Below are 27,830 nucleotides of genomic sequence, written 5' to 3'. Positions count from 1 at the left end.
TATCTTAGTAGAAGTTGATTTCTATATATCACAGTATTTCCCTATTTTAATCCTGCACTATTCCTTTTTGTTTTTGTGGCTTTTTGATTTTGTGTGCTTTCTTCCCAGGTATTTTCATCATTTGAATTTCAATCAAATTTCTGGATGTTTGCTTTATTTAGATGATAATTCAAAAATTGAATTGAATTCATCTTAAGCCATAAAACATACAATATCTCTGATTCAAAATGTTCATGGCAAATCGCTCTGTCGTGCAATTTTTGTACTTCATTATTGACATATTTACATACATAGATACTATGTTATATAATATGTAATATGTCTATACTCTATTTAGTGTGAGGTGTAACTTATCATTGATAAGTGTACATGTGACGTGGGCTAGATGCTGCCCTCTAGTGACGAGCTTTGTATTGTGTTCTGTAGGAGGAGGAGGCGGCCCTACCTCCGCAGGAAGAAGGCCATCCACAGGGGCCGTATGGCCGTCCCCGAGGAGGAGGAGGAGAGCACTGCTGGGGGCGGAGCCGACCAACCCCCCAATGGCACCAATGCCTTCTCCAACCGCCGTGACCGACGGAGGAGGGGGGGAGGAGGAGGAAGAGGGGGAAGGTCCGTGTGGGAGCAGAGGGCCAACCAGCTACGCAAGCGGCGCCAGATGGAGAGCCAGGAGGTCCTATTCGGAGGCAGCCCCACCGAGGACACCACTGACACCCCTACCACCGCCTACCGTGCTCCCACCCTCTCCTCAGACGCCAGCCCCGGTCACCTGCCCGAGTCGCCCATGTCCGGGATCATGCCCATGCCTGAACCCCCGATGTCCATCGCCATCCCGCTACCGGAACCCCCAGACTCGGAGCCTGTGCCTCTGTTTACATTAGCTGAGGAGAGAGCGGTGAACCATCGCCCCACCGGTGGGGAAAGGAGGCACAGGGTGGCCCGGAAATCCAGACCTGGCCCTGGGGGGGCGGAGGAGGGAGGGACGGCGCGGCATAGGAGGCACCGTCACCGTGAGGCCCGGGCTGAGGCCAAGAGCAGAGAGTCGCCACATGAGGAGGTCAGTGAATCAGGCAGCCGCGAGAGGAAGATATTGGAAGAGAGGGATGATAAGGAGGAGAAAGACGAGAAGGAGGTCAAAGGAGAGTTCGCTGAGGTGGAGGGAGGAGTGTCAGGCAAGGATGAAGGAGGAGCCCTTATTATCAACTTAGAGAGTGAAGAAGAGCATCTGAGGTAAGACAGTGGTTCTAGGTTGCATTATTTTATGATAAGGGTTATGGCATTGTGATTCTTGAGATTAGACTAAGTGTCTAAACACATGTACACATTCTCTTCCATACACCTCCTCTGCAGGGTGTGTATTGCAGACATCCCTGAGCCTCCCCTATGTGATAACTTCCCTGAGTACCTACCCCCACCCCTGCTGGAACCTCCACCCCAGATGGAGGAGGGTGAGGTGGGGGAGACTGGGCAGTGTGAGCCTTTGTCCTTGGACCCTCCAGTGGAGCCAGCCCCAGAGCAGTTTGCAGACCCCTCAGAGCTCCAGGCAGCAGCAGGGGTCAGTGACTCAGAGAACAACCAAGCCTCCCTGAACCTTGAGGAGGGTAAGGAGTCTGAGCAAGGCCCAGACAGCCAGACCAGTGTGATCATAGAGATGTCTGGAGCACAGCCACTGCTGGAGGTCACCCCCATGACAGGTATGGTGCTCAACATTTTACAGTAGTTATTTGAAAGCAATGCAAGGGCCGTTGACTGTTCTGTATGGTTTCCTGCTGGAACAAGGATGGTTACGATAACGATGGAACTTCTTTTGTCATGCTCGGGAGGAGCCAGGTCAAATAACAGGTTTTATCTTCAATTTACTTTTAGCTTTACACAGCAGCAAGGAGGTGGAGATGTACCATCATGAGAGGAAGGAGAAGAAGGAGGAGGAGGAGTCGCAGGTGGAGAAGGAGGAGGAGGAGGAGGCTAGCCCGCCCAAACCTGTACCTCCTGGAAGCATGTTCCTCTTCAAGGCCTCCAACCCGTAAGACTCTCCTTCCTGCCCATGTCTTGGCATGCATTCACGTGCAGTTCAGAGTCAGAACCCAGTTAGAAAAGGCTACTATATTTATGCATCAGTCAGTGTGCTTTTACTGCACAAATACACATTCATATACTCTCTCATACATTGTAGCTTTACAGCTCTCAATCAGTAATCTTTTTTTTGTGACCATGTTTGCAGATACAATATAGTAGTCATTATATTTATCATCATTGTCGTCATGAGCGATCACTTGTGTTTCTGATACTGTTGACCATCTCTCCGCTTTATTGATCTGTAGGATCAGGAGGATCTGTCACTATGTGGTGACCATGCGCTACTTTGAGATGACCATCTTGCTGGTGATCGTGGCTAGCAGCATCGCTCTGGCTGCTGAAGACCCTGTGTGCACCAACTCTGACAGAAACAGGGTTAGTTCAATTTGAATCTGGAATGTTGCTATCAGTGATGTGGATGTGTGTATCTTCTCACATAATTGTTGGATGTGTTGACTTTTCTAGGTGCTCCGTTACTTTGATTACGTCTTTACTGGAGTCTTCACGTTTGAAATGATTATAAAGGTGGGATACTCAAAGAGAAGTGATCAATTATGATCAACTAAAATTATCAAATGAAACTATGCACAGAAATAAACATGTAACAATGTTTTCAGTGTAGTAACTTATGGTGTTATATGTACGTATGTGTGTGTATCTATATTGTTGTGTGTGTGTGTGTGTGTGTGTGTGTGTGTGTGTGTGTGTCTATGTTGTTGTTGTATGTGGGCGTGTGTGTGTGTGTGTGTGTGTGTGTGTGTGTGTGTGTGTGTGTGTGTGTGTGTGTGTGTGTGTGTGTGTGTGTGTGTGTGTGTCTATGTTGTTGTTGTGTGTGGGCTTGTGTGTGTGTGTGGGGTGTCCTCCAGATGACTGACCTGGGACTGCTTCTTCATGATGGCTCCTACTTCCGTGACCTGTGGAACATTCTGGACTTCATCGTGGTGGTGGGAGCTCTAATCGCCTTCGCTCTGACGTGAGTAGGGTTGCAAAGTTACCTGTAATTTACCAAAGTTACCGGAGTCTTCTGTAATTTTGGTAATTAACAGGTAATCTATGGTAATTTTGGTCTTTTATACTTTAACCTTTGAAGTTTACATTTTTTTATATCTGTGTCCATATTGTCCTAGTGAATAGACCATACGGTTCAAGATAGCCTAATTAATGAAAAAAGCATCTCTGCAACTCTTCCAACTATTTACTTTTTTCTGCTACTAGTTTTCCGCCAAAACATTTACAACAAATACATATAGACATAGTAAAATAAATAATAAAAGTGTGTAATATGTGAAGTATATTTATTTATGAAAACCTCATATTTAACACCAATGGAATTCAATAAGTTTATGGTTTATATTTAGGATAATGTTTTACAGTTTTGTAATTCAATTGTTTTGCTATCTTAACTGTATTTAATTATTTTATATACAGTACCAGTCAAAGTTTGGACACACCTACTCATTCAAGGGTTTTTCTTTATTGTTACTATTTTCTACATTATAGAATAATAGTGAATACATCAAAACGATGAAATAACACATATATATACATGCATGAGGAATTAACCAAAAAAGTGTTAAAAAATCAAAACATATTTTAGATTTTAGAATCTTCAAAGTAGCCACCCTTTGCCTTGATGACAGCTTTGCACACTCTTGGCATTCTCTCAACCAGCTTCATGAGGAATTATTTTCCAAAAGTCTTGAAGGATTTCCCACATATGCTGAGCACTTGTTGGCTGCTTTTCCTTCACTCTGCGGTCCAACTCATCCCAAAGTATCTCAATTGGGTTGGGGTGGGGTGATTGTGAAGGCCAGATCATCTGATGCAGCACTCCATCACTCTCTTTCTTGTTCAAATAGCCCTTGCACAACCTGGAGGTCTGTTGGGTCATTGTCCTGTTGAAAAACAAATTATTTTCCAACTAAGCGCAAACCAGATGGGATGGCCTATCGCTGCAGAATGCTGTTGTAGCCATGCTGGTTAAGAGTGCCTTGAATTCTAAATAAATCACTGACAGTGTCACCAGCAAAGCACCCCCACACCATTACACCTCCTCCTCAATGCTTCACGGTGGGAACCACACATGCGGTGATCATCCGTTCACGTACTCTGTGTCTCACACAGATACAGCGGATGGAACCAAAAATCTCAAATTTGGACTCATCAGACCAAAGGATAGATTTCCACCGGTCTAATGACCATTGCTCGTGTTTCTTGGCCCAAGCAAGTCTCTTCTTCTGATTGGTGTAATTTAGTAGTGGTTTCTTGCCAGCAATTCGACCATGAAGGCCTGATTCACGAAGTCTCCTCTGAACAGTTGATGTTGAGATGTGTCTGTTACTTGAATCATCAAATTAAATCACATTTATTTATATAGCCCTTCTTACATCAGCTGATATATCAAAGTGTTGTACAGAAACCCAGCCTAAAACCCCAAACAGCAAGCAATGCAGGTGTAGAAGCACGGTGGCTAGGAAAAACTCCCTAGAAAGGCCAAAACCTAGGAAGAAGCCTAGAGAGGAACTGGGCTATGAGGGGTGGCCAGTCCTCTTCTGGCTGTGCCGGGTGGAGGAGATTATAACAGAACATGGCCAAGATGTTCAAATGTTCATAAATGACCAGCATGGTCAAATAATAATAATCACAGTAGTTGTTGAGGGTGCAACAAGTCAGCACCTCAGGAGTAAATGTCAGTTGGCTTTTCATAGCCGATCATTGAGAGTATCTCTACCGCTCCTGCTATCTCTAGAGAGTTGAAAACAGTAGGTCTGGGACAGGTAGCACGTCCGGTGAACAGGTCAGGGTTCCATAGCCGCAGGCAGAACAGTTGAAACTGGAGCAGCAGCATGGCCAGGTGGACTGGGGACGGCAAGAAGTCATCATGCCAGATAGTCCTGAGGCATGGTCCTAGGGCTCAGGTCCTCCTCCGAGAGAAAGAAAGAAAGAGAGAAAGAGAGTAGTTGGAGAGATGATACTTAAATTCACACAGTACACCGGATAAGACAGGATAAATACTCCAGATATAACAGACTGACCCTAGCCCCCCGACACATAAACTACTGCAGCATGAATACTGGAGGCTGAGACAGGATGGATCAGGAGGCACTGTGGCCCCATCCGATGATACTCCCGGACAGGGCCAAACAGGCAGGATATAACCCCACCCACTTTGCCAAAGCACAGCCCCCACACCACTAGAGGGACATCTTCAACCACCAACTTACCATCCTGAGACAAGGCCGAGTATAGCCCACAAAGATCTCCGCCACGGCACAACCCATGGGGGGGAGCTAACCCAGACAGGAAGACCACGTCAGTGACTCAACCCATTCCTAGGGACAGCATGGAAGAGCACCAGTAAGCCAGTGACTCAGCCCCTGTAATAGGGTTAGAGGCAGAGAATCCCAGTGGAGAGAGGAGAACCGGCCAGGCAGAGACAGCAAGGGCGGTTCGTTGCTCCAGAGCCTTTCCGTTCACCTTCACACTCCTGGGCCAGACTACACTCAATCATATGACCTACTGAAGAGATGAGTCTTCAGTAAAGACTTAAAGGTTGAGACGAGTCTGCGTCTCTCACATGGGTAGGCAGACCATTCCATAAAAAAATGAGCTCTATTGGAGAAAGCCCTGCCTCCAGCTGTTTGCTTACAAATTCTAGGGACAATTAGGAGGCCTGAGTCTTGTGAACGTACGTGTAGGTATGTACAGCAGGACTAAATCGGAAAGATTTAGCAAGCCCATGTAATGCTTTGTAGGTTAGCAGTAAAATCTTGAAATCAGCCCTTGCCTTGACAGGAAGCCAGTGTAGGGAGGCTAGCACTGGAGTAATATAAACAATTGTTTTGGTTCTAGTCAGGATTCTAGCAGCCGTATTTAGCACTAACTGAAGTTTATATAGTGCTTTATCCGGGTAGCCGGAAAGTAGAGCATTGCAAAAGATCTCTTTGTTTCTTGGGACCTAAAACAAGCATCTCTGTTTTGTCCGAGTTTAAAAGTAGAAAGTTTGCAGCCATCCACTTCCTTATGTCTGAAACACAGGCTTCTAGTGAGGGCAATTTTGGGGCTTCACCATGTTTCATTGTAATGTACAGCTGTGTGTCATCCGCATAGCAGTGAAAGTTAACATTATGTTTTCGAATGACATCCCCAAGAGGTAAAATATATAGAGAAAACAATAGTGGTCCTAAAACGGAACCTTGAGGAACACCGAAATGTACAGTTGATTTGTCAGAGGACAAACCATTCACAGAGACAAACTGGTATCTTTCCGACAGATAAGATCTAAACCAGGCCAGAACTTTTCCGTGTAGACCAATTTGGGTTTCCAATCTCTCCAAAAGAATGTGGTGATCGATGGTATCAAAGGTATCAATCACTAAGGTCTAGGAGCACGAGAACAGATGCAGAGCCTCGGTCTGACGCCATTTAAAGGTCATTTACCACCTTCACAAATGCAGTCTCAGTGCTATAATGGGGTCTAAAACCAGACTGAATCATTTCGTATACATTGTTTGTCGTCAGGAAGGCAGTGAGTTGAATTCTGTGAAGCATTTATTTGGGCTGCAATCTGAGGTGCAGTTAACTCTAATGAATTTATAATCTGCAGCAGAGATAACTCTGTGTCTTCCTTTCCTGTGGCGGTCCTCAGGAGAGCCAGCTCTTGAAGTTTTCCGGATTGACTGACCTTCATGTCTTAAAGTAATGATGGACTGTCTTTTCTCTTTGCTTATTTAAGCTGTTATTTTACCAAATAGGACTATCTTCTGTATACCACCACTACCTTGTCACAACACAACTGATTGGCAGTTAATTGAAATATATTCCAGGTGACTACCTCATGAATCTGGTTGAGAGAATGCCAAGAGTTTGCAAAGCTTTCATCAAGGCAAAGGGTGGCAACTTTGAAGAATTTCAAATATAACACATTTTGATTTGTTTAACACTTTTTTTGGTTACTACATGATTCCATATGTGTTATTTCATAGTTTTGATGTCTTCACTATTATTATACAATGTAGAAAATAGTAAAAATAAAGAAAAACCCTTGAATGAGTACGTGTGTCCAAATTTTTGACTGGTACTGTATATTACTGTAGGCCACACAGATAAATACAGATACCTGTGATAATCTGATGTACCCAAAAGGCCACTGGATCTCATCTGATAAAATTCCACCCAAAATGAAAGTTAGCAAAATGTTGGTACTTTACTGGTAAACTTTTCCAGTATTATACCCTTCCTCTGCAACCCTAAACATGAGTCACACTCACAAGGCTTCTGCTGCTGGATGAGTAATCACACTGACTCACTGTAGCAGAGTAGCAGAACTTTTATTATATACTGACTGCACTGTAGCATATCTCAACATATATTATGCGTCTTCTAGTTGATGCCTCATGCAGTGATCGAAATATTGCATTTCCTATGTCTTTGTAATAACTCTTTCCCTCTGACAAGGGGCGACAGGTAGCCTAGCAATTAATAGTGTTTAGCCTGTAACCGAAAGGTCACTGGTTTGAATCCCTGAGCTGACAATGTTAAAAATCTGTGGATCTACCCTTGAGCAAGGCACTTAACCCTAATTGCTCTGCAAAGAGCGTCTGCTAAATGACTAAAATGTAAGTGGACATGTTAATGAACTTTCAATCTTTTGTAGGCTAACAGACTAATAACATCATCAAGTTCAGTAGCTAGCGCACACAGGATTTAGTTCTGGTTTGCGAGGTTAATGAATGTGTTTTTCTCCCCTGCCTTGTATGTAGATATGACTGTGTGTTGATTTCTCTGTTGTGGATATAGCTGTGATCCTCTGAGCGGTGCTCGTTGTGGATCTCTCTTTATGTTTCTATTTCTCTGTTGTTCCTGTGGAATTTATCACTGTTGGGGCTTCCAGGAATGTGATTGGGTAAAGCACACACTTCTCATTCTCAGAAAATTCTCATTGAATTCTCATGCACTTCTCATCGAATTCTCATACAATTCCCTGTTGAACTTCTTATAGAATTCTCATACATATACTTCTTGTACACGATTCACCATGTCTTTTTTTCGGATACTTCTCACTCAGCTACAAATATTTGAAACATTTTACTGAATTCAAATGACAAAAAATAAATGAAGACCTTTGTTAATTTGTGTGAACACTTGTGTGTTTGTGAGATGTGTGTGTGTGTGTGTGTGTGTGTGTGTGTGTGTGTGTGTGTGTGTGTGTGTGTGCTCTCGCTCGTGCATGTGTGTGTGCATGCGTGCATCTATGTGTGTTTGTGTTTCTTCCCTGTGAGTCCACAGTACACTAAAACACATGTCTGCATCAACAGGAACAACAAAGGCAGAGACATCAAAACCATCAAGTCCCTCAGGGTTCTGAGAGTCCTACGACCTCTGAAGACCATCAAGAGACTCCCCAAACTCAAGGTACCATACTGTACTGTGTTTATGTTCATATACCAACATGGTTGGGGAATTTCAGTTTACTTCCTGAATTGACTGAATTGAAATGGAATTGACCCCAACCTTGTCTACCAATGCCAATGCTTTGTTGACCTTGGCTCCCCTTACAGGAAAAACACATGATTTCACATGTGGAAAATCACATGATTTCACATGTGTAGTTTCATGTTATCACATGTTGCTTTACATGTTGTCACGTTATCATATTAACTTTGCGTTAAGATCACGTGATATCCAAGGGGTTTTTCCATAAAGGTCCTTCATTAAAATGAATGAAATCTTTCAAATCTTTCAGGGAATTTCCAGAGAATGTGGGTTTTTACCTTCTATCCGTGGAACCATGTATCCTCTCCTCCTCTCCTCCTCCTATACAGGCGGTGTTTGACTGTGTGGTGACATCTTTGAAGAACGTCTTCAACATCCTCATCGTCTACCAGCTCTTCATGTTTATCTTCGCTGTCATCGCCGTTCAGCTCTTCAAGGGAAAGTTCTTTTACTGCACTGACAGCTCCATGGACACAGAGAAGGAGTGCCAGTGAGTCCAACACACAGATGTACAGTACGCCAGTGGAGGCTGCTGAGGGGAGAACGGCTCATAATAATGGATGGAATGGACTGAATGGAATGGTATCAAACACATAAATAACATGTTTTTGATACCATTCCATTTACTCCATTCCATCCATTATAATGAGCCGTTCTCCTCTCAGCAGCTTCCACTTACAGTACAAACACTGGAACAAACAAAGACAACAAATCGTTTACTTATTCACAATCGTCCACACAACACCCATTTCAAATTGGTGAGTGATCAGAGGAATCCTTACCTCCTCTGTCTCTGTCCTTTAACCTCTGTCCTGTTCTTCACAGAGGTTACTACATTGACTACGCTCGAGACAAGAAGGAAGTAAAGAAGAGGGAGTGGAAGAGGCATGAGTTCCACTATGACAACGTGTGCTGGGCTCTGCTCACTCTCTTCACTGTTTCAACTGGAGAGGGCTGGCCGCAGTAAGTCCCTGATGTTCCCAGCACTATGCTCTAACACAACATGAATGCAACTGATATGGGATTCAGAGAGAATGTTGACATTTGCCTCTTACTATTCTCTCTCTCTCACTCTCTCGCTCTTTCGCTCTCTCTCTGGCTACTCTCTCTCTCTCTCTCGGTCTCCTTCTCTCTCTCTCTGTCTCTCCTTCTCCTTCTCTCTCTCTCCCTCCCTATCTCGCTCTACTTTTTTTCTCTCCCTCCTTACCTCCAGGGTTCTGCAGCACTCTGTGGACGTGACAGAGGAGGACATGGGTCCAAGTCGGGGCAACAGGATGGAGATGTCCATCTTTTACGTTGTCTACTTTGTGGTCTTCCCTTTCTTCTTTGTCAACATCTTCGTCGCTCTCATCATCATTACCTTCCAGGAACAGGGTGATAAGATGATGGAGGAGTGTAGCTTGGAGAAGAACGAGGTACAGGACAGAAAAGCAGCACACAGATGCACTCCCATTCTACTATAGCTTAAACATACTGCTGGACCCCATAACCCCAGAATTTGACTTAGTGAATAGGTGCTGCCAGAAATAGACCACAGGAGGTTGGTGGCACCTTACTGCTGTACCCCAGGAATAGTAGCTACTGCCTTGGCAACAGCTAATGGGGATCCATAATAAATACAAATACTCAACTTGTACATACATTCTTACAACACAAAAATAAACACAGGATTTCATGAAATTGATTCACTAAACAGTGGTTTCCAAACATTTTATAGTCCTGTACCCTTTCAAACGTTCAACCTCCAGCTGCGTACCCTCTCTAGCACCAGGGTCAGCGCACTCTCAAATGTTTTTTTTTTTCCATCATTGTAAGCCTCCCCACACACACACTATACGATACATTTATTAAACATAAGAATGAGTGTGAGTTGTCACAATCCGGCTCATGGGAAGTGACAAAGAGCTTTTATGGGACCAGGGCACTTATAATAATATAATAATCAATAATTTAGCTCTTTATTTAGCCATCTTACATGTAAAACCTTATTTGTTCATCAAAAATTGTGAATAACTCACCACAGGTTAATGAGAAGGGTGTGCTTGAAAGGATGCACATAACTCTGCAATGTTGGATTGTATTGGAGAGAGCCTCAGTCTTAAATCATTTTCCAAACACAGTCTGTGCCTGTATTTAGTTTTCATGCTAGTGAGGGCCGAGAATCCACTCTCACATAGGTATGTGGTTGCAAAGGTCATCAGTGTCTTAACAGCGTGATTTTCAAGGCAAGAAAATCTGAGTGCATCCCTATCCAGAACTCTGGCAGTGGCTTCTGATTAAATTAAATTTTCACAGAACCGCTTGTTGCAATTTTGATGATTGTTCAGTTATTGGTAAGTGGACTGGAGGCATGTCATGAAAGGGATAACGAATCCAGTCGTTTGTGTCATCCGTTTCGGGAAAGTACCTGCGTGATTGCGCACCCAGCTCACTCAGGTGCTTCGCTATATCACATTTGACATTGTCCGTAAGTGTAACGATGTACGCTGAGAGTCGGGAAGCAAGTTCAGGGAGTGAATACATTTAATAAATACATGAAACAAACATGTAACACAAACAGCACACCAACATGGAACAGGAACAGAAACAGTGATGACTGGGGAAGAAACCAAAGGGAGTGATATATAAAAGGGCATGTAATCAAGGAGATGATGGAGTCCAGGTGAGTGTCATTATGCGCGTCCCGCTGGTGACAGGTGTGCTCCATAACGAGCAGCCTGATGACCTAGAGGCCGGAGAGGGAGTACACGTGACAGTAAGCTTGAGTTCATTTTTACACAACAAATTATACAATGATGGAAAGACCTGTGTGTTGCCCTTGTTAATGCAGACAGAAAAGAGCTCCAACTTCTTAATCATAGCCTCAGTTTTGTCCCGAACATTGAATATAGTTGCTGAGAGTCCCTGCAGATTCAGATCATTCAGACAAGAAAAAACATCACCCAGTCGTGTGAGAAACTCGTCATCATGCAAGCAGTCAGACAAGTGAAAATTATGGTCAGTAAAGAAAACTTTAAGCTCGTCTCTCAATTTTAAAAAACGTGTCAATATTTTGCCCCTTGATAACCAGCTCACTTTTGTAAAAGGATTACATGGTCGCTGCCCATATCATTGCATAATGCAGAAAATACACGACAGTTCAAGGGCCTTGCTTTAACAAAGTTAACCATTTTCACTGTAGTCTCCAAAATGTCTTTCAAGCTGTCAGTCATTCATTCCCTTGGCAGCAAGAGCCTCTCAGTGGACCCAAGTGGTGTCGGGAGCAACTGCTTGCACGCAGGTTATCATTCCACTATGTCTCCCTGTCATGGCTTTTGTGCCATCAGTACAGATACCAACACAAAGTCCATTTGATGTCACAAAGATGTCCAGTACTTTAAAAATATCCTCTCATGTTGTCCTGGTTTCCAGTGGTTTCCAGAAGAGGCTGCTTCCTTAAATGACCCCCATAAACGTAACAGACATATACCAGGAGCTGTGCCAGGCCCGCCACGTCTGTTGACTCATCCAGCTGTAACGCATAGAATTCACTGGCTTGTATGGGAAGCAGTAATTGTTTCAAAACATCTCCTGCCATGTCACTGATGTGTCGTGAAACAGTGTTGTTGTCTTACTACTCGAATGTTGCTTTTATTCTCGCTCAAAAAACTCCTGTGGCTTATTTTTCAAATTGTCATGTTTCGTTTCTAAATGTCTGCTCAAGAGTGAAGATTTCCCACAAGAGAGTAACGGTTAATGTGATTGGATGTTAATTATTTGACTAGGCTACCTGTATTTGACATTGTGTTGTTATTTCGATGAACACTAGATGGTTTAATTTTATTTTTGGCAGTGAAACGAGGCTACTCATGCAAGAGATAAAAACTCATCCAAATGTATAGCCCTGTTGGAAAATATAAATATACTGTTTGAAAATGTGAAGAAAAAAATGTAAGTTATTATTATTATATAAAAAAAATGTGAATCACATTTTTATTTGGCTTACCCCTGACAGCATTGCGTACCCCTGGGGGTAGGCATACCCCTGGGGGTAGGCATACCCCTGGGGGTAGGCATACCCCAGTTTGGGAATACCTGACCTACAATAACCATCTTGTTACCTTGATCAGATATACACATTTGATTGATCACAATAATCTCACAGTTTCATTCCTGATTTCTTCCTCTTCTTTTTATTCTCTCTCCGTCAGAGGGCATGCATTGACTTTACCATCAGTGCCAAGCCCCTGACGCGCTACATGCCCCAGAACAGACAGACCTTCCAGTACCGACTGTGGCACTTTGTGGCGTCACCATCGTTTGAGTACACAGTGATGGTCATGATCGCCCTCAACACTGTGGTGCTCATGATGAAGGTATGGAGCCTATGTCTTTGTAACACAGTTTATAAACATGACATATGTGCAGGCCTTTGTTAGAATTTAGTTTCACTCTCAAAGTCTCAAATCCATAGGAGCAAGCCCTTTGGAACCCTCTTTGTCTGATAACAGTTGAATATGACACATCTCTGTCTCTTTGTATTAAACATGTAACCCACTTCTTTGCCATCACTGTTCGATACATTCCGGTCTCACTCTGAATGTGTCCTGTTTGTCCGCAGTACTACTCAGCTCCAGCAGCATATGACACGGTACTGAAGCACCTGAACACGGCCTTCACTGTTCTCTTCTCCCTGGAGTGTATCCTCAAGATCATGGCCTTTGGTTTTGTGGTGAGCAAGACAACAGGACTAAACTGTCCAACTGGGAAAATGAATGTTATGGTGGACATGGTAGCATGTTATGGTAGAATCATTTCCATTCAAGAAAGGAGGCTTGCTTTTGTATAATGGTGCTCATTTTCCCCCTGACAGAACTATTTTCGAGACACTTGGAATATTTTTGACTTCATCACTGTGCTCGGCAGCATCACTGAGATCATTGTGGATTTACAGGTAATGTTTCACTTTAGCTCTTTAACCTTTACTTCATAACCACTGTGATTCATGAGCTGGTAATGCTGTAAAGCTTTTTCTCTCAGTAAAAATAGGCTATTAAAGTTGTGAACTTACTTGTTCAATTACTCGCCATCAATCAAATCGATCTCTATATATCCCTATCTGCCTATGGGTATGTTCTGTCTTCTCTGTCCCCGAACACTTCTCTGTTCCGTATATGCCTTGCGGTCTCCACCTTGCCGTCATACATCAGTTTTATGTTTACTGTATTTATATAGAATATTCTGTATGTTGACTTTGTGTAAATTCCTCTGTCTGTATAGTATCTGTATGTTTGTCTATAGCAGTGGAGGCTGCTAAGGGGAGGACGGCTCATAATAATGGTTGGTCCAGAGCAAATGGAAATCACATGTTTGATGTATTTGATACCATTTCACCGATTCCGCTCCAGCCATTACCACGAGCCCGTCCTCCCGAGTTAAGGTGCCACCAACCTCCTGTGGTCTATTGCTGACAGCACCTATTCACTAAGACAAATTCTGGGTATGTATGAATGTACTTGGTGAATAAAAGTGATTCTGACTTCTATATTTCCTGTGGTCTGTCTACCTCAGTCAATAAACACATTCAATATGAGTTTCCTGAAGCTGTTCCGGGCTGCCAGACTGATCAAACTGTTGAGGCAGGGCTACACCATACGAATCCTGCTCTGGACCTTCGTACAATCCTTCAAGGTCAGCCATGTTCTCCCCTGCTTTTACCATCTGTCATGTCCACTTAAGAAATATCTGACTTTGTTAATAGAACCAGTAGTCTGTCTTTATTTTGTATGTCCTTAGTCCCAGCTGGCCACTGCACACACAGATGGGACTCGGCTGCTGGTGTGTGTTCTTGGGAAAACCAAATCATTCTTCTTTATTTGTATCTCTTCTTTGCTCTAGGCTCTTCCTTATGTTTGTCTGCTCATCGCCATGCTGTTCTTCATCTATGCCATCATTGGGATGCAGGTAAGACCTCCGAAGCTTATATGCTTTACAATGGTAACTTCAGCCACAAAAAGGATGCTGTACTGCGGCTTCATTTGTTTCTCACTTGATCCACACAAGGTGTTTGGAAACATCAAGCTGAACGATGAAAACCATATCAATCAGCACAACAACTTCAAGACCTTCTCCGGTGCACTGATGCTTCTCTTCAGGTGGGTGCATTGAGAAGGAATCAGAAGCTGAGATATATTCAAAACTATATGTAGATTATTTTGCTGACTGATGAATTCAAATATTGGTTAATGTTTAATAGACTAATTGGTTGATAAATTGCTTGCTTGCTTGCTTGATTAATTGACTCATTAATTGACACAGGAGTGCGACGGGGGAGTCATGGCAGGAGATCATGCTATCGTGTCTGGGGGGGCAGGAGTGTGAGCCAGACTCCTCCATGGCACCCATGACCATGTCCCCTGACCACGAGGGAGGCTGTGGTACTGACTTTGCCTACTGCTACTTTGTCTCCTTCATCTTCTTCAGCTCTTTCCTGGTGAGGACGCTGCAGGAATAAACTGTTTCTCCTTTCCTCCACTCTTTCTCAGCACTCTTTCTCTCCCTCACTGTCCATTTTTCTGATAGACGAGCAATTTTTGATAGTACTACACAGATACACAAAAGCAATTCTTTGGATTGTATGCACGGACATGTGGACATCAGTATTGTTCATGATGCTATCTCTCACACGTCTTCTCCTCTTGTGTGACTCTGTAGATGCTGAATCTGTTTGTGGCTGTGATCATGGATAACTTTGAGTATCTGACCAGAGACTCTTCCATCCTGGGTCCTCATCACCTGGATGAGTTTGTCCGTGTCTGGGGAGAGTACGACCGTGCAGCATGGTGAGAGAGAAGACACCACCATGTCTCAACTCTTCCCAGCAGAGGACAGTGTATTGACTCTCTAAAAGCTAAATAGGCCTGAACTGCCTTAATTCCTGTGTTAGACTGGCCAACGTCTTCTGTTTCAAACTCCAAATGAATGCCTTAACCCTTACATTTTCTCCTCAACTCTCTTTTTCTCCTTCCTAATGTTCCCTGTTTCTTCTGTAGTGGGCGTATACATTACACCGCCATGTATGAGATGTTGACCCACATGTCTCCACCCCTGGGCCTGGGGAAGAAATGCCCCAGAGGTATGGCCTACAAGGTATGGAATAAACACTTACTTTATTTTATTCATTTAAATTTAGGATAGGCATATATTTTTTACAGTTGTTTTACTGTAAAGCATGTGGAATTCTCTCTATCTCTCTTCCTCCCTTTCTACTGCCCTCCATCTCTCTCTCTCTCTATCTCTCCCTCCCTCACTCTCTCTCCGCCCATCCCTCCTTTCCCCTCTCCCTCCACAGAGGCTGGTGTTGATGAACATGCCAGTGGATGAGGACATGTCAGTCCACTTCACCTCCACCTTGATGTCTCTCATCCGCACCGCTCTGGAGATCAAGATCGCACGAGGTCAGGGAATGAGTTGAGTTTAAAACCACCACACCTCACTGCATTTGCATAATTTTTCCAATTTAGACTTGGTCTTCCATCTTGAGCCTGGAGATCCACACTGCCTAGGGCATGCAGGCTTTTGGTCCAGCCCAGTACCGGTAACACACCTGATTCAACATATAAATGGCTTGGTGATTGGTTGAGTAGTTCAATCAGGAAATTTAGCAACATTAACCATTTCCCCTGTCTGTGTATAATGGCTGAATAAAGATCTATTGTAATGTGGTCCAGGTGGGGAGGACCGAGTAGCTCTGGACACTGAGCTACAGAAGGAGATCAGTGTGATATGGCCGTACCTCCCCCAGAAGACCCTGGATGTACTGGTGCCCATCAACAAAGGTCAGACCCACACTGGAGAGAGACATGGAGAGGTAGACCTAGGAGTCAGTCAGTCAGTCAGTGACTAGCAATCTAATCTAATCTGTGTTTTACAGATTCTGACATGACAGTAGGTAAGATATATGCCTCCATGATGATCATGGACTACTTCAAACAGAACAAAGCCAAGAAGCTGAGAGCACAGCTGGAAGCACAGGTCAGCTATACACACCATATACACATTATTTACACTGAGTGTACTAAACATTATGAACACCTGCTCTTTCCAAGACATAGATTGACCAGGTGAATCCAGGTGAAAGCTATGATCCCTTATTGATGTCACTTGTTAAATCCATTTCAATCAGTGTAAATAAAGGGGAGGAGACAGGTTAAAGAAGGATTTTTAAGCCTTGAGACATTTGTGATATGGATTGTGTATTTGTGCCATTCATAGGGTGAATGGGCAAGACAAAATATGTATGTTCCTTTGAACAGGGTATGGTAGTAAACTCAGCAAAAAAAGAAATGTCCTCTCACTGTCAACTGCATTTATTTTCAGCAAACTTAACATGTGTAAATATTTGTATGAACAAACAAGATTCAACAACTTAGACATAAACTGAACAAGTTCCACAGACATGTGACTAACATAAATGGAATAATGTGTCACTTAACGAAGGGGGGGTCAAAATCAAACGTAACAGTCAGTATCTTGTGTGGCCACCAGCTGCATTAAGTACTGCAGTGCATCTCCTGCTCATGGACTGTACCAGATTTGCCAGTTCTGTGGGATGTTACCCCACTCTTCCACCAAGGCACCTGCAAGTTCCTGGACATTTCTGGGGGGGAATGGTCCTAGCCCTCACCCTCCGATCCAACAGGTCCCAGACATGCTCAATGGGATTGAGATCTGGGCTCTTCGCTGGCCATGGCAGAACACTGACATTCCTGTCTTGCAGGAAATCATGCACATAACGAGCAGTATGGCTAGTGGCATTATCATGCTGGAGGGTCATGTCAGGATGAGCCTGCAGGAAGGGTACCACATGAGGGAGGAGGATGTCTTCCCTGTAACGCACAGCATTGAGATTGCCTGCAATGACAACAAGCTCAGTCCGATGATGCTGTGACACACCGCCCCAGACCATGACGGACACTCCACCTCCAAATTGATCCCGCTCCAGAGTACAGGCCTTGGTGTAAGACTCATTCCTTTGACGATAAACACGAATCCGACCATCACCCCTGGTGAGACAAAACCATCCTGTCTGGTCCTGCAACGATGGGTTTGTGCCCATAGGTGGCGTTGTTGCCGGTGATGTCTGGTGAGGACCTGCCTTACAACAGGCCTACAAGCCCTCAGTCCAACCTCTCTTAGCCTATTGCGGACAGTCTGAACACTGATGGAAGGATTGTGCGTTTCTGGTGTAACTCGGGCAGTTGTTGTTGCCATTCTGTACCTGTCCCGCAGGTGTGATGTTCGGATGTACCGATCCTGTGCACGTCTTGTTACACGTGCTCTGCCACTGCGAGGACGATCAGCTGTCCGTCCTGTCTCCCTGTAGCACTGTCTTAGGCGTCTCACAGTACGGACATTGCAATTTATTGCCCTGGCCACATCTGTAGTCCTCATGCCTCCTTGCAGCATGCCTAAGGCACATTCACGCAGATGAGCAGGGACCCTGGGCATCTTTCTTTTGGTGTTTTTCAGAGTCAGTAGAAAGGCCTCTTTAGTGTCCTAAGTTTTCATAACTGTGACCTTAATTGCCTACCGTCTGTAAGCTGTTAGTGTCTTAACGACCGTTTCACAGGTGTATGTTCATTAATTGTTTATTGTTCATTGAACAAGCATGGGAAACCGTGTTTAAATTCTTTACAATGAAGATCTGTGAAGTTATTTGGATTTTTACGAATTATCTTTGAAAGACAGGGTCTTGAAAAAGGGACATTTCTTTTTTTGCTGAGTTTAGGTGCCAGTTGCACCGGTTTGTCTCAAGGACTGCAACACTGCTGGGTTTTTCACGCTCAACAGTTTCCTGTGTGTATCAAGAATGGTCCACCACCCAAATGACATCCAGCCAGCTTGACACAACTGTGGGAAGCATTGGAGTCAACATGGGCCAGCATTCATGTGGAAGGCTTTCAACACCTTGTAGAGTTCATTCACTGACAAATTGAGGCTGTTCTGAGGGCAAATGGGGGTACAACGCAATATTATGAAGGTGTTCTTAATGTTTTGTACACTCAGTGTTTATACCACAGTCCTCTTCTGTATAACATTACCATGGCATCTGGCCTCTGTTGACACAACCTAGTGCCTGTAGTGATGTATTGCTTGGTGTGGTCTCCTCTACAGAAGGCCAGTCTGATGCCATTCCAGCGGCTGGATGCCTCGACCCTCTCTGAAGACATTCTGTCCAATGCTCAGCCCCTGCCCTGCATGCCCCACAGTGCTGGCTCCGCCCTGTGAGTCAGTCCGTGCGTGCAGGCTTGCTTGCATTCGTGTGTGTGTGTGTGTGTGTGTGTGTGTGCCTTGTGCCTTTAGTAAGTATTTGTGACCGACCCCCTTGATTCAGCCTTATGTAGCAACATTTTAAATGTTTTTTTTTACGTTGGATTAAAGTAGAGGCGCAGAGCTAGAAAATGGTATGTCATACACTGCAGTTGAGAAACAATGGGAAAGTAATTCTGCTTTGAAAGTTGATACTTGAAACTTGTAACCCCACTTTTGAGAAAATGGCCCTTGAATGTTTTGGTATACCTACTGGAGAGCTTTTCTTTGTCTACACCCATTCAGCATCGTTCACACCCTCTTAAGCCTTAGCCTCACCCATCTCTTTAAAGATTCACATGTGAGGCCATGTGGTAAACACACGCTATATCAAATAAAATCTATGTTTATTTGTCACATGCACAGGATACAGAAGTGGTTACTTGCATAGTAGTAATATCTAAAACAGAAAGTGTCCAGATAAAAATATTGTATAAATATTTTATCAATATTAGATGACACTTACCTGACACACTTGTCTAAATTGATTGGTCATGTGAAGGAAATGCTATAACCACCTCCCAGCCACATCTAGCTAAGTGGATGGGCCATGTCTAGTAGACATGTACACATGTTCATGAAATACAATAGATGGCCGTAATCACCCCCAGACACACCTGGCTAATTTGATGGATCATGTAATAATCCGGCCGAAGTGGAGTCTTTTGTTTAGACATGTAGCTAGCTAGGTAGCTAGCTAGCTAAACAATTAACCGGCATAATCCCAACTCATACTACTGCGAAAACAAACATTGTAATAGCTGTAGTGTGAATCTGCAGGTAGCTAAAGCTATCAAACTAGGTTCAATATTAGCAAGCTAACATTAGGCTATAACTAGCAATGCAAATTGATTTCTGATTCGAATAGTATTACTACACTGGTCATACACATAATGTTAGCTAGCGAGCCAGCAAGCTAGTATTTGCTTACCTAACTAACAGTATGCTTTAGCTTGCAATAAAAACAACTTTCTCACAAAATTAGAAACTTATATCTGAAAATGTAGCTAGACTCTTAACATATACATGGAGAAACACTTCACAGTAGACTGGAACCATTTAACTCCGTTTTGTTTGTAGCTACATCTTGTTTGGCCAGCGTTGTGTCAAGTCACTCCGATTCACACGGACTGTGGCGTGTGCAATGTTGTTGAGAAAAGTTGCAACACTTTTGTTGTTCTCGTTGGCTAACGTTATATCTTTAAAAAATGGTGTGGTAGAAAGGGCTGTCAAAACATACTGAACAGCTCACGTTATAGACAGAAGCATGCTACATGGCAGACCAATCCAAACTCATCTCCCGGCATGTCCAGCCCATCCATTATCACAGCCAATCATGGCTAGCGGGAAGGTTTCTGTCTTTTTCCGTGGCTAAACCATCTAGGCTCGTACTTTGAGAATTTGATTCGTATTTATGGATGGAATACAAATTTGTTATTAAGGCACATGAAAGTTCACATGTTCCAGAAGGCATTTCTGCCAAAAAACACATTTTGATAAAAAAGAGTAATAATAATATTTTTTTTAAAGTAGTGACGTGCGACATATGCCTAGTTTCCTGAAATGAGTCACATTTGTGTTTGACAGAATTTCCACTGTGACTTGCCTCCCTCTGTAGGACCAGAGGAGGCCTGGTGGCGTTGAGTCCTCTCTCCCCCCAGGACTTGCTCAACATGCAGCCCATGACCTCTGACACGGACACCAGAAGCCAACACTCCAGGGTAACGAGAAGGACCAAGTCCAATGTACTGTAGAAACACATCACAGGAGTACTGTACACCACACTAAACTAGCACAAACACCAACTACACAAAGTACACACACAAAGAAGCCTTTATATAATTTAGTAAGTGTACAATGATAGCTCTATAAAGCCCTTTGCTAGGAGCCAAAAAAAGAAAGTCAGCTGTGGGCAAAATATAAAATACTGCCCGTTGAAAACCTAACCTCTTGCGGTAAAGCGCAAAATATCAACCCACTCATAGACAACAATGAATCAATTACACTTATCTAATAGTAATGGTTGAATGAAGATACTAATAGTGCATCGCAGAGCACAGCATTCATGTTTCTATTTGTTTCTGTCCCTGCCTAAGTTGTAGTCTGATTAGTGGAGGTTTAAAGGAGATGCAGGCATTCTCGCTGTTCATTGTGCTGTTTATAGGCTGTTTGGTTGAACTAGTCTTCAGTGTACTGTTTTCCCTATAAGAATGTTACGACTTTGACCCTGGATATCTGTTACTGTTTGCCTTATTCTATGTATATTTTCACTAGGGAGTTACATGAGTCATGTCGGGCTTTAAGGAAAGGTGAACTTGTCTGGCTCAGGATGTTTGGTGTATCCAGATCTGAACTTGCATGAGTATGTATAACAGTAGGCCCAATTGTTGTTCTGGTCTCTCTCTTCTCATTTATTGTTGTAGTGATGTGCTTGTGCTGCCATCTCCTCTTGCTCTCTGACTTTCTCCTCCAGCTTTGCCCAATCTTTCTGGGGTCAGTCTCCTTGTTGTCATTGGTTGTTAATCTGTGGCTCTTTGGCTGGAATGGCTTCTGATTGGTTGGTGACAATGGAATGGCCTAGGTTTGATTCACCCAATTGCAGAAAGGCCTTGCAAATTTTTACCATGTAACATTGTCTGAAGTCCTCCTTGGCTGGAACCCCAAAAGGCAGTTAGTCCCAGTACTGAATTGACCAGCCTGATCTCTACTGTACTGTACTCTATCTCTCCCCTCTCTCTGTCTCTGGTCCGATATAGGTGAGTGCAGGGGAGTGCAGTGGGTTGATTCCTGACCCACTGGAGCTCCCGTTTGGCAGGGGGCTGTGTGTACGGGCCTCCTCCATGCCTCGTCTGGCTGTAGAGCCACAGGTACTGCCCTCTGACCACACTGACTCCTCCAGGGGCCGGAAAGGCCCGGGCAGCAAGGGGGCACCAGAGTGTGACATGCATGTCTGTGTGACAGAAGACAATGACCAGGCTACACTGGTTGTGCCATTTAGAGAGAGAAATTGATTTTATCTGTCTACCGTTTGCTGCTGGTGTGTCTGGAGAGATATAATCAACATGGATGTTTTTCTACGGAATGCTAGCGGTTCAGAATTGTGTTTTATTGATCCTGGGTTACTGGTATGTTTGGCCTGACCTCTCTCTCTGTCTTTCTCTTCACAATGAGTTGAGGGTGGAAATTAGGCAGTTCAAGCGCTCTAGTTGACCTGTTAATTGCCTGGAATAGTGAGCATGGATAGAAATTATGGATGGATTTCTTCCAAAGTAATAAAACGTATTTTATGGTATTTGTGGGTATTTGGTTGTCTTCTCCTCTGTGTGTATGTCCGTGTGCGTGTGTGCGTGTGCAGACCGAGATGGCAGGTGGTTCTATGAAGCGGTCCTCGTCCGCTGTGGCTGACCAGAGGGTGAATGGCCTGAGGCAGGAGGAGAAGAAAAGTCCTGATAGACTGTACAGACCACGCCACAAGAGCTACAAGGCTGCTGGTCAGTCTCCACTCTCTACTCACGTGACCTCTCCTCTTATCAGTCCCACTGGCATGATGAGGGGTGGTATTCGTGTGTGGTTCTTGTATGTTTAAAGAGTTATTCTTTTTCCATGTCTTTTTTATGTCTTTATCCTAAGTGCATCAATGATTATCCACTTGTCATCAACATTCTCTTTACTGATCTACAGTGTAGTGGTAACATTACTGTTTACTGATTCACAGTGTAGTGGTAATGTTACTATTTACTGATCTACAGTGTAGTGGTAATGTTACTATTTACTGATCTACAGTGTAGTGGTAATGTTACTATTTACTGATCTACAGTGTAGTGGTAATGGTACTATTTACTGATCTACAGTATAGTGGTAATGTTACTATTTACTGATCTACAGTGTAGTGGTAATGTTACTATTTACTGATCTACAGTGTAGTGGTAATGTTACTATTTACTGATCTACAGTGTAGTGGTAACATTACTGTTTACTGATTCACAGTGTAGTGGTAATGTTACTATTTACTGATCTACAGTGCAGTGGTAATGTTACTATTTACTGATCGACAGTGTAGTGATAACATCACTGTTTACTGATCTACAGTGTAGTGATAACATCACTGTTTACTGATCTACAGTGTAGTGATAACATCACTGTTTACTGATCGACAGTGTAGTGATAACATCACTGTTTACTGATCTACAGTGTAATGATAACATCACTGTTTACTGATCTACAGTGTAATGATAACATCACTGTTTACTGATCTACAGTGTAGTGATAACATCACTGTTTACTGATCTACAGTGTAGTGATAACATCACTGTTTACTGATCTACAGTGTAGTGATAACATCACTGTTTACTGATCGACAGTGTAGTGATAACATCACTGTTTACTGATCTACAGTGTAATGATAACATCACTGTTTACTGATCTACAGTGTAATGATAACATCACTGTTTACTGATCTACAGTGTAGTGATAACATCACTGTTTACTGATCTACAGTGTAGTGATAACATCACTGTTAACTGATCTACAGTGTAGTGATAACATCACTGTTTACTGATCTACAGTGTAGTGATAACATCACTGTTTACTGATCTACAGTGTAGTGATAACATCACTGTTTACTGATCTACAGTGTAATGATAACATCACTGTTTACTGATCTACAGTGTAGTGATAGCATCACTGTTTACTGATCTACAGTGTAGTGATAGCGTTGCTATCTATTGATCTACAGTGTACTGATAACGTTGCTATCTATTGATCTACAGTGTACTGATAACGTTGCTATCTATTTATTTACAGTGTACTGATAACGTTGCTATCTATTGATCTACAGTGTACTGATAACATTGCTATCTATTGATCTACAGTGTAGTGATAACATCACTGTTTACTGATCTACAGTGTAGTGATAACATTGCTATCTATTGATCTACAGTGTACTGATAACGTTGCTATCTATTGATCTACAGTGTACTGACAACATTGCTATCTATTGATCTACACTGTTTACTGTAGGCTAATTGTTCGACTTATGGGCGCAAGCATGTAGCCTCAATCCTGTATTTTGATCATACCCTCTCTCTTTATCTGTTGTTGTCTCTCTCTGTTCCCTCTCTGTTTATCTGTTGTTGTCTCTCTCTGTCCCCCTCTCTGTTTATCTGTTGTTGTCTCTCTCTGTCCCCTCTCTGTTTATCTGTTGTTGTCTCTCTCTGTTCCCTCTCTGTTTATCTGTTGTTGTCTCTCTCTGTCCCCCTCTCTGTTTATCTGTTGTTGTCTCTCTCTGTTCCCTCTCTGTTTATCTGTTGTTGTCTCTCTCTGTCCCCCTCTCTGTTTATCTGTTGTTGTCTCTCTCTGTCCCCTCTCTCTTTATCTGTTGCTGTCTCTCTCTGTCCCCCTCTCTGTTTATCTGTTGTTGTCTCTCTCTGTCCCCCTCTCTGTTTATCTGTTGTTGTCTCTCTCTGTCCCCTCTCTCTTTATCTGTTGTTGTCTCTCTCTGTCCCCTCTCTCTTTATCTGTTGTTGTCTCTCTCTGTCCCCTCTCTCTTTATCTGTTGTTGTCTCTCTCTGTCCCCTCTCTGTTTATCTGTTGTTGTCTCTCTCTGTCCCCTCTCTCTTTATCTGTTGTTGTCTCTCTCTGTCCCCTCTCTGTTTATCTGTTGTTGTCTCTCTCTGTCCCCCTCTCTCTTTATCTGTTGTTGTCTCTCTCTGTCCCCCTCTCTGTTTATCTGTTGTTGTCTCTCTCTGTCCCCTCTCTCTTTATCTGTTGTTGTCTCTCTCTGTCCCCTCTCTCTTTATCTGTTGTTGTCTCTCTCTGTCCCCTCTCTGTTTATCTGTTGTTGTCTCTCTCTGTCCCCTCTCTCTTTATCTGTTGTTGTCTCTCTCTGTCCCCTCTCTGTTTATCTGTTGTTGTCTCTCTCTGTCCCCTCTCTGTTTATCTGTTGTTGTCTCTCTCTGTCCCCCTCTCTGTTTATCTGTTGTTGTCTCTCTCTGTCCCCCTCTCTGTTTATCTGTTGTTGTCTCTCTCTGTCCCCCTCTCTGTTTATCTGTTGTTGTCTCTCTCTGTCCCCCTCTCTGTTTATCTGTTGTTGTCTCTCTCTGTCCCCTCTCTGTTTATCTGTTGTTGTCTCTCTCTGTCCCCTCTCTGTTTATCTGTTGTTGTCTCTCTCTGTCCCCTCTCTGTTTATCTGTTGTTGTCTCTCTCTGTCCCCTCTCTGTTTATCTGTTGTTGTCTCTCTCTGTCCCCTCTCTCTTTATCTGTTGTTGTCTCTCTCTGTCCCCTCTCTGTTTATCTGTTGTTGTCTCTCTCTGTCCCCCTCTCTCTTTATCTGTTGTTGTCTCTCTCTGTCCCCCTCTCTGTTTATCTGTTGTTGTCTCTCTCTGTCCCCCTCTCTGTTTATCTGTTGTTGTCTCTCTCTGTCCCCCTCTCTGTTTACCTGTTGCTGTCTCTCTCTGTCCCCTCTCTCTTTATCTGTTGTTGTCTCTCTCTGTCCCCCTCTCTGTTTATCTGTTGTTGTCTCTCTCTGTCCCCTCTCTGTTTATCTGTTGTTGTCTCTCTCTGTCCCCCTCTCTGTTTACCTGTTGCTGTCTCTCTCTGTCCCCTCTCTCTTTATCTGTTCCTGTCTCTCTCTGTTCCCTCTCTGTTTATCTGTTGCTGTCCCTCTCTGTCCCCCTCTCTGTTTATCTGTTGCTGTCTCTCTCTGTCCCCTCTCTCTTTATCTGTTGCTGTCTCTCTCTGTTCGCTCTCTGTTTATCTGCTGTTGTCTCTCTCTGTCCCCCTCTCTGTTTATCTGTTGCTGCACCCCTCTCTCTGTGCTCCTTGCCATGGTCTTCCTCTTTCTCATCCAGTGTCGCGGTCAGAAAGGAAGAGGCAGTTGGATACGGAGAAGGAGCGCGGGAGGTCTAAAGAGCGCCGCCATCTCCTCTCCCCAGACACGTCCCGCTGTACCTCCGAGGAGAGGAGCCTGCAACCCTCACGCTCCCCTAGCCGTGAGCGCACACACCCCCTGGACAAACAGGTAGGCCACACACATGCAGGATGCTTTACCAAGGACACATATTAAAGACCCATACACCAGTAGTACCACCTGAAGCCACAAACACTAGTTTAGACCAACTAGACACAAACACATACCCACATTTGAAGAACTGGTAGGCCACATACACACTTATAAAAAAACAGTCAGACATTTGTATTAAATGTGTTTCCACTCATGTGTCCAGGGCAACAGCTCCGACAGCCCCCTCCCCACCTCTGAATCTAGTACCCCTAGCCGCCGCCCTCAGTCCCAGACCTCAACACGCTCCCATCCCCACATCTCCTACTCTCCTCTGGTGTGTCGCACGCACCCTCCCTCAGGGGACGATGATGACGACAGGGGCAGCCCAGAGACTCAGAGGAGAGGGGAAGCCTCCAGAGACCGGGCAGGGGGAGAGGGACAGAGTGGGGTGAGGGGCCGTCGCCACCAGCAGGGCTCTCCCCTGCGTCGCTACCCGTCGGAGCCCTACCTGGCCCTGCAGGAGGACGAGCAAAGTCTGGACCCCACCGGATTCATGGAGACGCTGACTTTCGAGGCGGCGGTAGCCACCAGCCTGGGACGTGCTAACACGGTCAGCTCCACATCCAGCTCCAGCTTCAGCTCCGCTCGACGGGGTTCCAGGAGCAGCTGGCAGGTCCCCAATGGACACTTCCGGAAACGCCTGGCTCAGACGGTCTCTGTTGCGGGCTGTGAGCCTCTCAGCGACACAGAAGAGGACGACCGCTGCTAGGAAGAGGAAGAAGTGGAGGCGGAGGAGGGGTGAAGAAGGAGTGTAGGGAGTAAAGAGTTAAAGTTGTATTACATTATAATGGAAAAGGGACATTTGTCACTCTCTTGCTTTACTACTGCATACCTGTGTGATTGTAGTATGTTTGCTCAAATGTGAGAGGAGAACAAAAAATAAGAACATTGTTTTTGACTTTTGCAAGTGGAATCCCTTTCAAATCCACACAAAAAAATGTACAATAAATATCTACCCACAAATATTTGACTGTGGTTCATTTATATTCTGACTATCAAAATAAAGAGCGTAATAATAAACCTCAAATAGCCTTGGATGGACAGAAAAGAGATTAAATGAATAGAATTGTAATTTGTGTCAATAGGTATTGTCATATCTGAAGGTGTTTCTCTGGCATTGATTCAGTGTTGCTCTTAACGGTGTGTGTGGGGTGTGAATATGTAACTATGTGAAAAATAAGGAGTAACAATGTCTTTGAAAGCCATGGTTTTTGTAAATACATGTGGGGTTTTTTCCTATAAATTTACCACCAGTACCACTTGATTGTCTTGAGTAGGATACATGGCCATAAAGAAGGGTAACTGTAAAAGTACTTTATAAATGAATGAAATGTAGTCATGTCTATGTAACAAAATACACCCAAACAATAATTGATCAAGCAATGTTTTTTCAAATTTGAGTAGAACTGGGTTTGTTTTTGACATTTTGCACCCTCCGCCATTATATTTCCTATCCCTTTACTGTCTACAAAGGGAACACACTTCTTTAATAAGAATCTATTCATACGTAAACCATGTAACTCCTGTTGTCATTTTTTAAAGGAATAAAACAATCATTAATACAAGCAGAAAAGTGAATGGCACATTGTCTTCTGTTGGAAATCTGTATGATTTCTTCTTTTTTTACCAACTTGCAGGACAATGGACAGCAACCAACAAGGTCATGAAATGTAATTGCTTTCAATAAAATTATACATTATTTTTCAGAATGCCTAAATATCTAGTGTGATTTGAAAGATAGGGCTTTGTTATGAACAGGACTCTAGAGAACCAAATGACTAGGACTATACCCAGAACATGGCTTCTATCCAAACCTTTATTAAGCCAATAGGAAAACCAGCAGAACCTGTGG

General features: G+C 43.7%; 1 protein-coding gene across 1 annotated transcript in view; it reads left to right on the top strand.

The window, feature by feature from the left end:
• LOC139386839 (voltage-dependent R-type calcium channel subunit alpha-1E-like) overlaps positions 1 to 27,619 on the top strand; it is a 66,597-nt gene extending 38,978 nt beyond the window's left edge. The window contains exons 20-47 of the mRNA XM_071132689.1: positions 427 to 1,227; positions 1,348 to 1,691; positions 1,864 to 2,020; positions 2,319 to 2,448; positions 2,539 to 2,598; positions 2,940 to 3,046; positions 8,391 to 8,487; positions 8,898 to 9,058; positions 9,394 to 9,531; positions 9,782 to 9,983; positions 12,759 to 12,923; positions 13,169 to 13,279; positions 13,421 to 13,501; positions 14,119 to 14,238; positions 14,446 to 14,511; positions 14,611 to 14,702; positions 14,866 to 15,040; positions 15,262 to 15,389; positions 15,600 to 15,696; positions 15,899 to 16,016; positions 16,278 to 16,385; positions 16,481 to 16,581; positions 18,724 to 18,833; positions 20,537 to 20,639; positions 21,675 to 21,785; positions 22,274 to 22,409; positions 25,767 to 25,936; positions 26,142 to 27,619. Of these exons, the coding sequence (XP_070988790.1) occupies positions 427 to 1,227; positions 1,348 to 1,691; positions 1,864 to 2,020; positions 2,319 to 2,448; positions 2,539 to 2,598; positions 2,940 to 3,046; positions 8,391 to 8,487; positions 8,898 to 9,058; positions 9,394 to 9,531; positions 9,782 to 9,983; positions 12,759 to 12,923; positions 13,169 to 13,279; positions 13,421 to 13,501; positions 14,119 to 14,238; positions 14,446 to 14,511; positions 14,611 to 14,702; positions 14,866 to 15,040; positions 15,262 to 15,389; positions 15,600 to 15,696; positions 15,899 to 16,016; positions 16,278 to 16,385; positions 16,481 to 16,581; positions 18,724 to 18,833; positions 20,537 to 20,639; positions 21,675 to 21,785; positions 22,274 to 22,409; positions 25,767 to 25,936; positions 26,142 to 26,687 (4,735 nt within the window). The 3' untranslated portion in view covers positions 26,688 to 27,619. The remainder of the gene's footprint in view (positions 1 to 426; positions 1,228 to 1,347; positions 1,692 to 1,863; positions 2,021 to 2,318; positions 2,449 to 2,538; positions 2,599 to 2,939; positions 3,047 to 8,390; positions 8,488 to 8,897; positions 9,059 to 9,393; positions 9,532 to 9,781; positions 9,984 to 12,758; positions 12,924 to 13,168; positions 13,280 to 13,420; positions 13,502 to 14,118; positions 14,239 to 14,445; positions 14,512 to 14,610; positions 14,703 to 14,865; positions 15,041 to 15,261; positions 15,390 to 15,599; positions 15,697 to 15,898; positions 16,017 to 16,277; positions 16,386 to 16,480; positions 16,582 to 18,723; positions 18,834 to 20,536; positions 20,640 to 21,674; positions 21,786 to 22,273; positions 22,410 to 25,766; positions 25,937 to 26,141) is intronic.
• Positions 27,620 to 27,830: the final 211 nt, after the last annotated feature.

The sequence above is a fragment of the Oncorhynchus clarkii genome, chromosome 28 (assembly GCF_045791955.1).
Source record: "Oncorhynchus clarkii lewisi isolate Uvic-CL-2024 chromosome 28, UVic_Ocla_1.0, whole genome shotgun sequence".
NCBI classification, from domain to species: Eukaryota; Metazoa; Chordata; class Actinopteri; order Salmoniformes; family Salmonidae; genus Oncorhynchus; species Oncorhynchus clarkii.
This window is presented reverse-complemented; position numbering and strand designations above follow the sequence as displayed.